General features: G+C 64.4%; 1 protein-coding gene across 1 annotated transcript in view; it reads right to left on the bottom strand.

Annotated features, from left to right (window-relative positions):
* Positions 1 to 13,402, bottom strand: part of IGSF9B (immunoglobulin superfamily member 9B) — a 39,445-nt gene extending 26,043 nt beyond the window's left edge. The window contains exons 1-7 of the mRNA XM_054223092.1: positions 13,339 to 13,402; positions 5,575 to 5,772; positions 4,479 to 4,625; positions 2,862 to 3,013; positions 1,624 to 1,741; positions 667 to 808; positions 408 to 553 (exon numbers count right to left, since the gene is read on the bottom strand). Of these exons, the coding sequence (XP_054079067.1) occupies positions 408 to 553; positions 667 to 808; positions 1,624 to 1,741; positions 2,862 to 3,013; positions 4,479 to 4,625; positions 5,575 to 5,772; positions 13,339 to 13,402 (967 nt within the window). The remainder of the gene's footprint in view (positions 1 to 407; positions 554 to 666; positions 809 to 1,623; positions 1,742 to 2,861; positions 3,014 to 4,478; positions 4,626 to 5,574; positions 5,773 to 13,338) is intronic.
* Positions 13,403 to 16,608: the final 3,206 nt, after the last annotated feature.

The following is a 16,608-nucleotide window of genomic DNA, read 5'->3' as shown; positions in this document are numbered from 1 at the left end:
CGCCTGAAAAACATGACACGCAAAGCTAGCGAGCTCACAGGAAAACCACAGGAACGCCGCAGGAACAAGCCCCCGTAACAATAAATACCGCAGAATACAAGAGGGTAGGTGAGGCTGGGAGCCCCGATCCGGTGTTTCCCTAAGGTGGACGCTGGTCCCAGCTGAGCAGTGCTGTTCAGGATGCTCGGGCTCTTTACTATCTCGTTGCCCAGACCCTACAAGCCCACGTGGGATGCTCTCAGCCTTTTGCCGAGGATAACTGCACGCTCGTCCAAAGGCTGCTGTCACATCAACCCAAGCCTCCCAGCATCATAGCGGGACAACAGAGCCTCTGGGGCTGCCTCGGAGATGGATATTATCAATCCCAGTCCCACCCCTCAGGATGAGCCCCCGCTGCCCGCACTCACACTGCACTGTCAGGTAGGCAGAGGCTGATGGCGAGCGGCCCAGGCTGTTGCTGGGGATACAGGTGTATTTTCCAGCATCCTCTGGCTTGACCCGGAAAATGATCAGCGTCCCGTCGATCAGGATCCGCACTCTCAACTTCAGGTCGCTGCAAGAGAAGGAGGAGAGGAGGATCGCAGGGAGACCCGGGGCAGTGCCTGCCCCAGCACAACCCGGGAGGAAGATGAGGAGGACAGGCCGCCCTGCCAGGTACAAACTCACTTCTTGAAGTAGACGTTCTCCTCCTCCCAGTACCACAGGTAGGTGAGGTTCCCGGGGTACGCCTCGGCCTGGCAGGTGAAGAGCGCATCCTGGGATATGTTGACCGTGATGTTCTCCGGAGGGGAAACGATGAAGGGAGGTCCTGGAGGAAGGGAGAGGAAAGTGTCACCCCCACCAGTACAGGTGTCCCCACAAAGCTCAGCTCCGTCACAGAGCTGGGAGCTGCTGGTGGGCTCCTGGGCAGAGCTGGCCCCGATGCCCCGGGATCACGGGGTGCCCTCAAGGATCATGGTGACCCTGTTATTCCCAACCCTTTCCCTTGATCTCTGCGGCTTTTGGGAGGGGGCCCCGCACCCATTGCGCATGGCTCTGCTTCTCCCAGGGCACACAAGCTCACGCCTCCCTTCACCCCAAGCATTTTCCCAGGATCGCATCACCCATGGGAAAAACCCAAGGGGAAAACAGCAAATTGCCGGGAGCTGGCAGCGAGTGTCCACAGCTTGCCACCATGGCAAATGTGGAGCAGAGGACACCCCATGCTCCTCTCTCCGCCGGTAGCTGCTGACCTAATTAAAGATTTATTTAATAAAAGAGGGAGCGAGGAGCGGGAGGTCTGCCATGCATCACCGCTATCTGACAAGGCGCTTTGTGACAGCCTCAATCTTTTCCCCGCTTCCCGAACAAAACCGAGCTGCCATGGGGGCCCAGCTGCTCACTGGCACGGCCACTTCGGCACGGCCACCGCGGTGCCCCAATTAAGTGGATTCCTCCATCCTACAAACGGGATGCCAAGCCACGGGGTCAGCCGGCACGACACTTGTGGGTCACTTCGGGGTGGCACCGCGGCCCTGCAACCCATGGAATTTCCCCACAGGGAGCCCCCGGCGCAGATTCCATCCCCCCTGGGAATGCTGGTGGCCGAGGACAAGCCGGAGGGGCTCGGGTGGAAGATCTCACCTTGAACGAGCAGGCGCGTGGTGTGCACGGCTTCCCCCTGGATGCTGTACGCCCGGCAGGTATAGGCACCCCTGTCCTCCCGGGTGATGGAGAGCACCGTCAGGCTCCCGTCACTCACCTGAGGACGACAAGGGAAGACCCTGGAGCGCGGGCAGAGACCCCCTCCCCCGGGGGGTGCACCCCAGCCCCGGCTCGGCACCCTCCCTCCTTCCCCGCTTCCCACGGCAGAGAGCTGCCGGCGCTTTTTAAGGCCGGATGAGAAACGGGTTTCCCCGCTCTGCAAGACTTCGGATATTAATAAACCAACACACGCGTCTCTGCTTGACGCCAAGGGGAAGAAAAAAAAAAAAAAGAGGAAAAAAAAAAGAAATCAAGAACCCTCACAACGTATTCATCTCCTGCAGAAGTGACTGGCAGGCGGCAGACTCCAAACCGCTGCTGCCGAGCCTCCCAGCACCATCGGTGTTTCCCAAGGAGCAGGATGCCTCGCCGGAACATCCCGGCTGCTCCCGAGGGACCTGCTCCACCCCTCCGGGTGGGGGACGAGGGGGAGACCCTGGCTTGGCCACCATCCTCCCCCCGGGGCCACCTCGCAGACGAAATCCTCCCTGGGGGCACAGCAGAGAAAGGACGGGCGAGGGACCGTCCCCCCTGGGGTAGCAGCACCCCCACGCACAGGGAGCCCAGCTCCCAGCCAGGCTTCCCCCCCTCCATCCTGCCTCATCCTTCTATTTCAATTAGTAACAAATGATTCCTAATTACTCTCATTAGTGCCTGCACTGATTCCAATGCCTGATTTACCAATTACAGCTCAGGGGGGAATCTCTACCCAGGAGCCTCCAGGATGCAAAAAGGATCCTGGGAGGGGGGCAAAGCCCTCCCTGCCCAAAATCCCCACCCTGGCCCCAGCCTCGCTGCATCCATCCCTGCCTGCGGACACCGCGTCCCCAGCCTCCAGCCCTTCTCCAGGCCCTGGCACAGCAACCGGCCCCCGGGGAGCAGCAGGGAACGGGGCTGCCCTAAACGCCCCGGGGGGGGGGTCTCTAGCCTGCACCCAAGGGCAGGCAGTGTCAGAGATGGCGGAATGGGGGGAGAAATGGGCATCTCAGCAAGAAGTGCTGAGAAAGCACGGCCGGCTCCAAGACGGCAGAGCTGCCGCCACCGTGGTCCCATCGATACCATCCCCGCCAGCTGGGAGCCCCCCCAGCAGCCCCTGCCAGCCCCCGCCACCCACCTACCTGGTACTTGCCGTTGGCACCCAAAAGGTCTCCCTCTCTCAGCCAGGTGACGATGGGCTTGGGGTTCCCAAACGCCATGCAGGTCAAGGTGACGCTGCTGCCTTCCTTCGCCTCTACGTACTGCGGCGGCGTCTCGGTGAACGTGGGGGGAGCTGTGGGGCAGGGGGAGACCGCCGTGACCCCCCGTCGTTTCACCTGTGGCCACTGTAGGTCCGGGTGGGCACAGGGACAGAGGGGAGGCTGCTGCCAGCAAAGGGGGGACACGCCGCACATCCCCACGGCGGGGCTGGGATCACCCCAAAGGCGAGGGGGACGACACCATCGAGGGCACCCCCTCCACGCCACGCCGCACCCCAGCCCTGTCCCCTCTCCTCCCCCCCCAGCCAGCGCCAGGGCGCGGCACCACGTCCCATCATCCCCCCCCAACATTGCACATTAACTTGCTATTGTCAAAACATGGGAAAACACCGCAGTGCAGATCGAAAGGCTCCTTCCTGATTAAAGAGGCTGGCAGGATTAGAGCCCGCCCCTAATTACCGGCGGTTTTTAAAGCCCACTTTCGAGGAAGACAGGTTGGCAATTTAATCTGCTCGGGGGGGGGAGGGGGGGAAATTATATCTTGTTTCTCCCCAAATGATTTTTATTTTCCCCTAAGAAAATTAAGCGTTGCAATGCGCTGGGGGAAAGCCACAGCCTTTCCCCTAAAAGCAATTCCTCGGGCCTGGAGGATTATGGTTATTATTTTCCTATTAAGCCCGTGCCCAAAAAACACCCCATTTTGCAAAGGGGGTCGAGCCTGGGGTGGGGGACAGGGCATACGGGGCGACAATGGCACTTCCAGCCCCTCGGGCTGGCGGTGGAGATGAAGCAGGCACCATCCTCCTCCTCTCGCCCTCCTTCCCAAGCCGGCAAACGCGGCAGCATCTCACCCCTTTTTGCAGGCTTGGGGGGGGAAGGAGGCAGCGATAAGGCAGGGATGGGGCCGCTGCAAAGCTCCTGCTCGCTAATTGGGCTCAATTAGGTGGCTCTGCTCCCTGCCGCAGCCCAGCCGTCGTCCGTCCCCACCTTCCCAAAAGGTTAAATTAATTGCTGAAGGTCAGTAAGACCAGCCAGGAGCTGCCGGTGCCCGCGGTCCCTCTCCAGCCACCTCACCGCAGCGGGAGAGGCACGGCCCCGCTGCCGGGCTAAAAATAAAGACCTCTCCCGATGCGGACACCGACGGTCCGCTAATTAGTTTAATACGCAGCCTTAATAAAACGAAAAAGTAATTTAGGTAAATCTGAATTTCAAGAAAGCAAAGATTGGATTTTCTGATCTGTTTGTGAAGAGGAGCTGCGTTCCCAGACCCGTTTCCTGATGTCTCTCCTTTAAACCAGCTCCGCGTAATTAAACGGCGGGATCCCTAATAAAAGTTTGTCCCTTTTTAAGTCACGCCCTGGCTGGAGCAGCCAGCCTGGATGGCCTCAGGCTCGCTTGGCTGCCAGGCAGAGATACCATCGAGGTCCAGCGTCCATCAGAAATCAAAGGGAAACCTGTCCCAGCACCGGCGCCACACGCAACCCTCTGGGGATGCCGCAGCCCCCCCCTGCGATGCCACAGCCACCCCCCCCGGCTCACCATTGACCGTGAGGTGGACCCAGCTGCCGTTGTGGAAGGTGTCGTACTGCTGGTCCAGCATGAGGACTTTGCACTCGTACCAGCCCTGGTCCTCGGAGCGGACCTGATCAATGCGCAGCGAGGCTTTGTCGTGCAGGCTGGCCCGGCCTGCGGGGAGAGCACAGCCATCAGCTCGGTGGCCACCAGCCCCGCGCGATGGCCCCCCCAGCACCGGAGCAGCCCCCCCCGGAGCGTCGCTGCAGGGGACAGTGGCATCTGCCCGCAGCGACACCAGCCTTCTGCTCCCAGCCAGGGGCTGGTGTCCCCAACGAGGTGTCCCCAGAGCTTGTCCCTGGCCTGGGAGTCTCCCAAAAAAGCAGGGCAGCCCCAGGCTGACCTTTTGCACAGCCTGGGAAACCGGACCAGTAGCAAAGCAGCCCACCCTCCGCCCGGCTCTGGCATCGCTCATTCATGAGCTGATTTTTGGCAGGGTTCAGCCCAGGCTCGGGCGCTGGCATCCTCCCCGCCACAGCATTTCCCAGGGGAGCGATTTGGGTGGAGGAAGCCCCGCAGAGCTTTGGAAGCAGGGTAAGACCCAAAGGAAGCTCCCCAGGACGGCATTCCCCAGGGAATGGGATACTGAAATGTATCTGCCCCACCACATCAACACCCTTAGGGGCTGGTCCCCAGCCCAGACACCCCACCAGAGGCCACCGGCCACGTGGCGCAGGTGGCACGTTGGCAAGCGGCCACATGGGCTCTGCAGCTCCAACCTGCCACCTCCATCCGGCACGTGGCCCCGGCTCCATCCCCACCATCCCCCCAGCATCCCAGAGCCACCCCCCCAGGCTCACAGCTGCTCCGGGGCACAACGGCAGCAGCAGCAGCCGCCGCCGCCACCACCACGCGTCACCCCGGGTTTCTCTGCCTCGCTTGCTCCCGTCCCACGCAGCCCAGCTGGCTTCCTAGCGCTGCTGCTTAATTAAAACCAACTGGGTGGAAAGGGAGCAACGAGAGGCAGAGCCCGCGCGGTTTCTGATGGAGGAGCGCATGGAGCGGAGCCGTACACGATGCAGCCAGGACCTGGCATGTCCCCCTCCCACCCCCCAGGACTCACCGGCATACTCCGGGTCGACATGGGGAGGGTAAAACCCAAACTTGATGAAGATGGGGATGGGGACGCCAAACTTGAACCACTCCACGACATAGGGAGGGGGCTGCCCCGTGAGCGGGTGGATCACGTCGCATCCCAGGATCACGCTCTCGCCAGCGCGAGCGGTCACGAACTCGGGCTCCTCCCTCGAGCCGAGGGCACCTGCGAGGGAGCGAAGGAAGAAACCGTGGTTGATCCCACTGCCGGACCCCAGCATAAGTGACAGCCGGAGGACCCGGACCCCCAGGAAAGCCACAGCAGAGACTATTCCCATCCCCAGCCGCCTAGCTCCGCCAAGGACATCACCCTGCGGATGGGTCTCCCTCACCCCGAAACCAAGGGGTGGGTGGCCGCCAGTGCCTGCTGCTCCAGGATGGCTTCCCACTCTCTGCGCCGTGGCAAGGGTGGTGCCCAGTGCCCCGCAAGGGTTTTGGGGATGCACCGCTCTCAGCAGAGGGGGTGCACGGAGCATACCTAGTGGTGTTCCTCACCTAGAAGCACCATCAGGACTGCCCCACGTCCCCACAATGGGGAAAAGGCAGCTTTTGCAGCCCTGCCTGTGCCTTCACATCCATGGGACCAAGCGTGCAGGGACCACCGACCTGCAGCTCTGGTTTGCCAGCCCAGGGATCCGGCTTTCCCGCAGGAGCCATCCCAGGGCAGGCTGAGCCCCGGGAGCGGCGACGCTCCAGCCAAGCCCGCCCATCCTCAGATGTCCCCCGAGAGCCCCAGGCCTGAGACCTGCGCATCGAGTCTGGCACCCTGCTCCTCCCGCCCGGCCCCCCGGCGGGGGTAATTAAGCAGGGCTTTGGTCTCAGCCTCAAACGAAGGCACCGCTCCACCCCGGCCGTGCCTCCCCGCTCAGCTGCAGCCTGGCGTCATCCTGCTCTCCCCATCAGCAGCAAAGCTGCATCCTCAGCACGGCTTCCAGAAAGGCAGAGGGAAAACCCAAGCCTGGCGGGGGGTGGGGGGGGAGCCGAGGCGGGGAGGTCCCCAAAACTGCTAGGGTCAAGGTTCAGCCCCACATCTCCCTTCCCGTCAAGGAAAGGGCCCCCCGTTTTCCCGGCACACGCTGCCGCCGCCTGCTCCGGGGGGATGCTCGGGGAGGGATGCTCGGGGAAGCACGTTCCCACTCCTCCGCGCTGCTCTTCGGGGCTGCCGGTGATTGGCGGCGAGTGACATCACCGCTTCCCCGCCGCGGGAGACGAGCATCACCGGCTATTTTTGGCTCCGGCACAAGCGGCGAGAGGCCCGCACCGTGCCACCCCACGGGCTCACCGGACCAGCGTCCCCATGGGAAGGGGAAGCGGGGTAGATGGTGGGCAGAGCCGTCCCTACCGGCAGCCAAAACCCCCTCCTCGCTGCAAGGCGCAAGCCGGGTACCGGGGCTGGATGGCGGCTGTTTAACCGGCAGGGCTGGCGGGTGGCAGCGGGGAGGGTGACGCCGGGGTGCAAAGCTGTGAACCATCTGCAAAGGAGCAGACGCTGCATTGCACGCCCGCCGCAGGCACCCGGCCCTGCTACGGGGGTCCCGCATGGCCACCCACCGGTCCAGTCCCCATCCGGGCTGGGGGATCGCCGTGCACACACTAAGCACGCACCCCGCTCCTGCCCCCCCACACTTTGCACCCCTCTGACGACACTCTTGCACCTCTCCACCCCTCGTTATCACTGCATCGCCGATGAGCTCAGGCGTTTGCACCCTGTCAGCCCTCCCCTGCCACCCCGGCGAAGAGCCGCAAGAACCCATCCTGACCCCCGCTGCGGGGGGCTGGGAACACCCCCCTCCCTGCGCCGATCGGGGACAGCAGCTGTCACGTGCTGCTCAAGAGCATCCAAGGACGCACGCTTCCCCGGCCGCCTCGCTCGAGCGAGCGGGTCCCCAGCACCTCGCCACCTTGAAAGGGACAGTCCCCGCTCACCACCGGCAGCGCGGGATGGAGGGGGCAGCCCCCAGCCCCTCCCGAGACCCCCGGTACCAAGGGGGGATCTTGGTTTTCAGCTCCTCAATGCCACACGGAGCCTGGGATGCCGATGCTTGCCCAGCTAGAGAAGCGCGCTGCCCAACAGGCCACCCATTGCCCCACACCAGGACACCACCAGGATGTCACACTCGCAGCCTGACACCGGGACCCCCAGACCGGCTCCCCAGCAAACCGGTGGGTGACATCCACAAGGAGAGGACGAGCCAGCAGCTCTGCCGGACCCATGCCTGGCCAGGGATGCCCGGGCAGAGGAAAATAGGTCAGGCCCGGCAGCTCGCAGCGCCGGTGTCTGATCGCAAGGCCGGTGGGGAATTGCACGCACGGCTGAGCATCGCCTCCCCACGCGCGTGGCCGACTGGCAGCCACACCAGCTAGCCGGCCCCCGGCTCGCCCCAGCTGCTACCTGCTCTGCCACCATCCCCCGTGCCCCCCTGTCCCCACTTCCCCAGACAGCAGGAAAGCAGTGGGGAAGATGTTCTACACACCTCGCCTTGGCTCTCCCCAACTTCCTAACCCTGCGGTCCCAGCCCCAACCAGGTTTTCCTCCCAAATCCCGGCCGCGGAAGGCAAGCGAGCGATGGAGACCGCAGCTCTCCATTCAAAGAAGCGTTTCTCACCCCCACATTTGTGGGGAAACGCTTGAAAACAACCCGCAGACGCCAGAAGAAACAGAGCGCAAACAGACGAGGTATTTTTAAACCCACTTGATTTTCTCAGCCAAGTTCAGGGCGGGGGTTTCAAGGCTCAGGCTGTGTCTTGGAAATAGGGTCAACATCAGGGAGCCGCAGCGGGGATGCGCACCCCAAATCCCTCCTCGGTGCGGGAGCTCCGGCGAAGCTGGGGGGATGCCTCGTAAAGAAAAACAAGTAATCAACAGGCTTCGTCATCCAAGCAGATCCAGGAAAAATAAAAGCACGCCGCGTGCCAGGAGGCAAGAATACAAGATGTGGAGGTGGAGTTGAATAGCATCCCAAAGGGAGAGGAGGGAATGCTGCTGCCGTGTAAAGACGGTGCCACCGCGGGGGCTCCCCAGGACGGTGATGCCAAGGCCGGGAAGACCCTCTCCCAGCTCTGGGCATCCAGTTCCTGCCATCCCGAGAGCGGAGACATAAGGCGACACGGTGAAGCTGGTGGTACCCAGCATCTCAGGTGCACTCGCTGAAGCGGGACCCTTCCTACAGATGCTTCCTGAGGATGCAGCCATGGCAGAGAGGGTTTCCAAAATGAAATAATGCTGCACCTGGGCTCGCAGACGGGATAAACACCGATCCCGCAGCCAAGGGATGATGGCAAAAAGCCCGGGAAGGCTGCCCTGCCCAGGGGTCAGAGAGGAGATCCCATCCTGTCCCACCATCCCGGCGCTCGTCCCCATCCCTGTCCCCCCGCGAGGATGGAGCAGGCGCGGGGACCTCTCCTCCCTGCCGAGCGGAGACGAGATCTGCTCTGACACATCCCGCTCACATCGGTGGAGGCGGGATATGGTGGGGATCTCTGAGGACAAGGCCACCGGCGTGGCATATGGAGGCCAGCAGGGAAGGAGAACGGGCAGCCAGTGCCACGAAACATGCAGGGCAGCAACTGCAGCCCGGGGAGGGGGGTGGAAAATGGGAACCACCCACTGCAGGGATCTGGGCTTCCAAAACGGTGCATGGCACAGGGGGAGAGCCCCCTCCCCAATAGCTCAGTGGGGGCTGCACCCCCCACTGCAAGCTCGGTGCCCCCCTGCCCACCCGGGGGTACCCGCAGCCCCCCCCCAAGAGCATCCGCCTGGTGGGGGGGCAATGCCGGGGGGGTGCGTGGAGCGCAGCCCTCGCCCCCTCCCCCAGCTGGAAAGCAGCATCTGGGCTTTGCAGCACGATTCCTGCGCTTTAAACCGGATTTTCCAGATGGATGGAAGGCGACGCGCAGGTCAAGTGACATGCCTCAAGGTCATGCGGGGCCGGCGGAGGAGCAGCATTAGCTGCACCCCATTCACCGCAAGAGGGTGACTTCCAATCCAGCCCCTGGGGGAAGTGGCATGTCCTGCGGAGCCACCGACACCATCCCCGCGCTGGCAGGCATCTGCCCTGGCACCCCCAGGGGAGCGCGCATGCCTGGGGGGCTGCCCCACGGCAGCCCCCTACCTGCCACGGTGGGTCCACGCTCCCCGGGTGACACAGGTGGGACTGTGCCCGGCTGGGTGGCAGCTCAGCGAGCACGTGTGTTAGCACAGAGATGGAGCGTGCAAGAAAACGTCTTCCCCATGGTCACCCTGGTGTCCCCACTCCCACCCGGGGGTCCCCGGCATCCCCTCCCTCTAAACATCACTGGCCCGGTGTAGAGCATCCCCAGGTGCTGCACAGCAGCCGCCTCACGGGAGCCATCATCTCCCAGCAACGACCAGCAGCTCCCCGCAAGCTCCATCCACGTGCCGTGGGGCCGAGCAAGCAGCTGCGGGGCGGGGGGAAGGGAGGGCTGGAGCCAAAACCGCTCCCGGGGGAGACCTCCTGCATCCCAGGGGTGCTGTGCCCCCCAGCCCAGTGCATCCAGACCCACACGGCACCGGTACCCAGGGGCAGGCTGCCCGCATCGCCCTCCCCACGGAGCGGGGTGTACCACCCCGATGCCTTCCCATCCTTCCGACCGCTAAGCGGGATGCAGGCAGCGCTCCGAGCTGCCCGCCAGCAGCTCCTGAATCACACTGTTCCTGGCTCAGGCAGCCCTCCCACCAACGCCAGCCTCTCCATCGGGAAGCGGGAGGAAGGGAGTTGTTTCTCCAGAGGCCAGCTGGTCGGTCGCTCAGGGCTCCCAGCTCGGGAGATGCCTACCGCAGGGGACGGGAGATGCAAGGACTCCTCCATCGGCACGGCACGGGGCTGGACCCGCTGCTCGCCCATCTGCAGGGCTTCTCTTCCAGCCTGAAGCCACGACCTCCAAGACGGAGGACTGGAGGTGAATGGGAGCTAACCCATCCTGCCGCAGCTCCGGAGAGGAACTTGCAGGGTCTACCCATCACCAGCAAAGCTGCATCTTCCAAGTCAAAAGGCAACCGAGCCGGGAAAGCATCGCCGCAAAAACCCTCCGGCAAGCCAAGTCATCGACCGAGACGCACGCATCCCTCCCTGCCCCATGCGCCTCCATCCAACAGGTCCAGAGGAGCAGGAATCCTCCGGGAAAGGATGGAAACGGGAGCTGGGCCAACCCCCTTGGCTAATCCCGGTGCCAAACCATGCCTTTGCCAGAGGAGAACAGGGCCAAAGCCGCATGTGCCAAAGCCGGTGGCTGCTGGTCCAAACCCCTCCATGGCCGAAGAGGCACCAGCTTTGCGCTGGAGCGAGTAGGGGATGCACCGCCACAGCAAGCCAAGGTCATTGCCATGAGCAACACCTGCCACGGTGTCCGGGGGGGACACACACCTCTTCGACGGGAGCCCTCACCCGGCGAAGCCAAATCCTCCGTCTGCAAACCGCACCTGCCGGATCCACGAGCATCCCCGCTCGCTGCACAGCACCGCATCACGCTCGTGGGAGAGGGAGGAAAAGCCCCTCGGCGTCACCGGGAATGCCAGGAGGCCGGATCCCTCCTCCGACACCCACTCCCTGTGCGGTCACGTCCCGGCTCTCCTCCCCCCATGCCATAAGAGGGGATAACGCGCCCTCCTTCCCTCTCTGAGCCGATTAACGCCTGGAAAGCCCTCGGAGAGCTGGGCCAGGCAAAAGGGCTGCCCGGGGCCAGCACCGCTGCATCTCAACCTGGCTCTACGAGGAGGAGGAGGAGGAGGCAGTGTGGGGAGGAAGGCCGCAGCCAGGGGCAAAGCTGCAGAGAGCCCCAGCCCTGCTCCGAAGCCCTGTCCCCAAGCGATGCAGGGTGACAGCCCCCTACCAGGACTCCCAGGAGGAGGGGAGGGCGCTGGGGTGAGTCCCACCAGCTCCCCATCCCCACACAGCCCTCCCACGGGGGCTGCGCCGGCCGGCAGCGCCCCCTCGCCCGCCGCCCACCCACGCATTACTCACAGCGCGCTCATTCATCACGTACGCACTGCTCCGTACGCGCGGCACCCCCGCACCCGGGGTCCCCGCCACCCACCCACCCACCCCGCCACCACCTCGGGAGCCCCATCCCAGGGTATTCCCAAGTTCCCAGGCGCAGAACACGCCGCTCTCCGCTCCTCTCCCAGGCAGAGCATCCCTTCTCCACACCGCTGCTGCAAACTGCCGCCTCACCACGCCGCAGGATGCATTTCAGGCAGGCAGCAGCCGGCCGCGGCTCAGCAGCAAGAGGGGCTCCATCCCGACACCCCCTTCCCCTTCCCTCCGCCTCCAGTGGGATGCCAAGGGACGGCGGCGGGATGCAGAGGAGCGCCGTGATGTGGCGGGGGCTGTGGTGCCCCACTGCATGCCGAGGTGCCCCCTCCCAGCCCACCGAGGTGGCGTTCCCCAGCATCGCTTGCCACCAGCGGTCACCGCATCCCCACCAGCAGGGCTCAGTGACACCCAGGGGCACAGCCCCCCAGTAGGGACCACCGGGGTGCAGGGAGCACCCCGTGCCCGGCAAGGTACCGGGATGGGAGATGGTGCCACACCAGCGGCAGGCAGCTGCTCTTCTACCTGCAGGGCTGGCTGGCGGGGAGGGAGGGGGGGCGGCGCTGGCAGCTGACGGAAAAGAAGCCGGAGCAGGAAAATCAGGGTTATTCTCCGCCGCTGTCTCCCTCCTGACCTTGGACAACCCTGTGCCTCAGTTTACCCCGGTGCAGCAGCCAGCCTGCAGTGGGGGGGAGGGCGGGGGGAAGGAGGGCAGCCTCCCCCAGGCGGTGGGGGGGGGACGACAAAGTCACCCCCAAACCTGCAGCCAGGAGCCCACGGGCATGGCCGGGGCGCTGCGGGGGAAGGCAACGAATCCCTTTTGCATTTCTCCTTGCCCAGCCGGGCTACCCTTGCAGGGAAGGGCAAACGCTGCCTGCGCCCCTGGGAGCTGCTGGGGGGAGAAATGTGGCGGCGGGGGGGGAGCAAAGAAACGCTTGCCCGTCCCCTGCCTACGCTCTGGCCCTGGCCACGCTGCCCACCTCTCCCCCGCCACCCCACCATCCAGCCAGGCGTGCCCCCTGCAAGGACTCGCACCCCCTCGCCTTCTCCCAAGGGGAATTTCCAAGCAGCCCCCCCTCCGAGGGGAGAATCCAGGCAGGACCTGCCGCCCACCAGCTCCTGCCTCCCAAACTTCCCGACCCGCAGCCACTGCCCTCGGGGAGGTCACCGCCAAAAAAAAAAAAATAAAAATAAAAAAAAAAAATCCCGGATCGCCCGGGAAGATGCTCCCCCCCTTCCCCGGGAAGGGGGACAGCAGGGGAACAAAGCAATAACCAGCCCCTCGCTGCAGCCCCGGGGGCACGGCCAGCCCCCCCTGCACCGGAGGGGAGGCGAACCCCCCCCGGGAGCCGCAGAACGCCGCATCCCCGGGGCGTGATCCCCCCTGCCCTTCTCCCGGGGGGAGCTTCGGGACGTGTGTCGTAGTCTCCCCCCCGCAGTGCATGCATCCCAACCTGGCGCATGCATCCCAGCTCGGTACAGGCTCCCGGTACCCGCATCCCAGCCCGCTGCCTGCATCCCAGCCCGGTACCCGCATCCCAGCCCGGTGCATCCACATCCCCCCCCCCCCCCCCGCAGCCGGTACGGGGGGGGGGGGGATGCAAAGCAGGGGGGATGCTCTCCGCCCCAGGGAGCCGGCGGACCCCCCCGCAACCCCAGGGCATCCCGGCGGCCCCGCTCACCTTGTACGGGCAGCCCGCGGGCGCCGAGCACACTTGCTACCAAAGCGGCCACATACCAAATCATAGTACTACCGGCCCCCGGTGCGCAGCATCTTCCGCCCGCCGGGCGGCCCGGCCGGGGCGGGGCAGGGCTGGCCGGGCCGGGGGCAGGGCTCCCCGGGGCTGGCCGGGCCGGAGGGGCGGCTCAGGGCCGGCCGCCGGCCGCCGCCGCTGCGCCCATGCCCGCGCCCATGCCGCCGCCGCGCCGCACCTGCCCTCCGCCGCACGGCGCGGGGCGCAGCCTAGCCTGCGCCCTTTAGCGGCTCGGTGCCGCCCCCGCCCGCCGCCCATTGGCCGCGCCCCGGCGGAGTGGGCGGTGATTGGCCCGGCGGAGCGGCCCGGGCCCGTTTCAAGGTGGGTTGGCGCGCACGGGGGCCCCTGCGCCGCAGTATCATGCGCAATGCCGGGAGCGGCGGGCGGTGCGCTGGGGCGGCCGGCAGCGGCTCGGCACGGCTCGGCTCGGGGTCACCTCCGGCGGGCGGTCACCTCCCCGACGGCTCTGACACCCGCCCCCCGGCCGCGTCCCCGCACGGTCCCCAGATGTGCCCGCTGCACCGGCTCGGCGTCACCTCCCTGTCCCCAGATGTGTCACCTGCATCAGCTCAGTGTCACCTCCCTGTCCCCAGATGTGCCCGCTGCACCGGCTCGGCGTCACCTCCCTGTCCCCAGATGTGTCACCTGCATCAGCTCAGTGTCACCTCCCTGTCCCCAGATGTGCCCGCTGCACCGGCTCGGCATCACCCCCTGTCCCCAGATGTGTCACCTCCCTGTCCCCAGATGTGCCCACTGCACTGGCTAGGTGTCACCTCCCTGTTCCCAGATGTGCCCGCTGCACCGGCTCGGTGTCACCTCCCTGTCTCCAGATGTGTTCCCGGCACTAGCTCAGTGTCACCTCCCTGTCTACAGATCTGGCCAGGCACTGGCTCAGTGTCACCTTCCTGCCCCCAGATGTGCCCCTGCACCGGCTTAGCATCACTTCCATGTCCCCTGCACTGGCTCCATGTCACCTGCCTGCCCCCAGATGTGTCCCCTGCACCAGTTTGGCATCACCTTCCTGCCCTGGCACATATGTGCCCCCCTGCACTGGCACAGCGTCACCTCCCTGTCTCCAGATGTGCCCCCCCGCCCTGGAGCAGTGCCACCTCCCTGTCCCCAGATGTGTCACCTCCCTGCCCACAGATGTGTCCCCTGCACCGTCTCAGCATAGCCTTCCTGCTACCAGATGTCCCTCCCTGCCCTGCCTCGGTGCCACCTCCCTGTCCCCAGCTCTGCCACCTGCCCCTGCTGCCATACACCAACTCTCTGACACGCCAGTGCCACTTTGCACCCGCCACTGAGCCACTTTGCCCCCTGGCACCAGCTCCGCATCACCCTGACCAACATCAGCTGTGCCATCTGTCCCTGCCACCCTGCGCCAGCTTGGGGTCACGTCCCTGCCACCTGCCTGGTCCCACCGCACCCTCGTACCCCACATCAGCTCAGGGTAACGTATCTGCCACCATCTGTGCCCCTGGCAGAAGTTCAGGGTCATCACCCTCCATCAGCTGTGCCACCTGCCCCCTGCACCAGCTCGCTGTCACCTCTGCCAGGACCCTGCACGGCTCAGCCACCACCTCGCCACCTGCCACAGCCTGATGTCACATTCACCTGCGCCTTGCACCAGCTGTACCACCTTCTCCTGCCACCCTGCACCACCTGTGTCACCTCCTCCTGCTCTGCGCCACGTGCCTCCATCCCTAAGCCCCTGTACCCTGCCACAGCTCCGTGTCACCCTGTCCCCTCCAACACATCCCTGGCACAGCTTTGTGCCCTGCTGCACAACCCCCTCCATTTGAAAAGACAGAATTGAGGTCTAATTCAATGGAAAATAGGTAGAAAAATAGAAAGTCCCCCTTGCTCTGCTGCCCCAGCCCACCTCTCCTCCCTGCAAAGACCTCTGGTGATGCCAGATGGGCAAACAGCCGGGCTCGCTCCCCGAGGAGCATGCCAGCGAGAGAAACGGGCCACCGAACTTCCCCCGAGATGACAGGCAACCTGGGAGGGGACAGGCTGGCACGGAGAGGGGGGGCACGCCGGTTTTGTCCCCAACACTCACCGTCTTGCCTTTGCCCACACCATTGGGAGAGTGTCTGGGGAGAGGTTTGAGCGGCTGCTGGTTTTCCTGCGGCTCCTTCCCATGCGTGTCCTGGAAAGAGGCAAAAAAAACCCAACCCTTGTAGAGGATGCAGGCGTGTGAGGAGCATCCCACACCTGCCCGCAACCACACTAACGGAGGTTTGGGCAGCAGCGTGGCCCTGGGGCCAGAGAGCGTCCCCCCGCCCAGCCCCAGCTCACGCGAGCTGCCGGGCGCTTTGCTTCCTTAGCAGAATCCAAGACCTCATAAAAGTCTGACTCAGCTCTCCGTCCTGAGGCCCGAACTGAAAGCTTGCAAATCGGCAAGGTGGGATGGCAGAGCCGAGCACGACCCTCGCCTTGGCGGGGTTTGTTTTTTTTTTTTGCTCTTTACCCATCTCCGCATCGGCACAAAGTCAGGTTTGCAGCAGTCCCTTGACCAGCACCCTCCCCGCTCCGGTCCTGCCAGCTTCAAAGCACCCCAAAAATCCCAGCCATCACCCCCATGGCCTGTGAGGGAGCAAGCCCAAGGCTGGTGGAGCTCCATCCGCCCTCGCCCAGCTGCACAGAGTCGATATGTCCTGGTCCGGCTGGAGCCCGTGTTACCAGCCAGACCATCTTCATGCCTTCAGCTGGGTTTTGCCACGATTTCAAAGAGAAATAAAAATAACGAAGGGCACTGGTGACACCTACGCTAACACAGCCCAACCCGGGAGGCATCGGGAGCCGAGGGTAGACAGGGAGGACCCAGCCCCGCTCCCGAACCTCTCCGAGCCGAGCACGGCACCAGGGCCCCACCAGCATCCCTCAAAGAAACTGGAAATATGGGCTTGGGTTGGAGCACGGCTGACGGTTCACACCCTTGTTTCTCCAGACTAATTTGCTGGTTTTATGAAATCCATTCCCCGCTGTTTTCACACTTCTCTCCCTCTCTATTTATAGCTGGGTTTATTTACATGAGCAGGGCACTCCGTGTACTTTCCCGTCAGTCTGCGGTGGCAGAGCAGGGAGCGGGCGAAGGCAGCAGGCAACGAGGCGAGGGAAGGAGCACCCGGGTCCTCGGCCACCTCCTGCCCGCCACGTGGGAGCCAGGCAGGTAGCCCTCCCTGCCCAGACAGG

This window comes from Rissa tridactyla, chromosome 17, assembly GCF_028500815.1.
Source record: "Rissa tridactyla isolate bRisTri1 chromosome 17, bRisTri1.patW.cur.20221130, whole genome shotgun sequence".
NCBI classification, from domain to species: Eukaryota; Metazoa; Chordata; class Aves; order Charadriiformes; family Laridae; genus Rissa; species Rissa tridactyla.
Note: the sequence above shows the minus strand (reverse complement) of the source record. Positions and strands in the feature narration are given on the sequence as shown.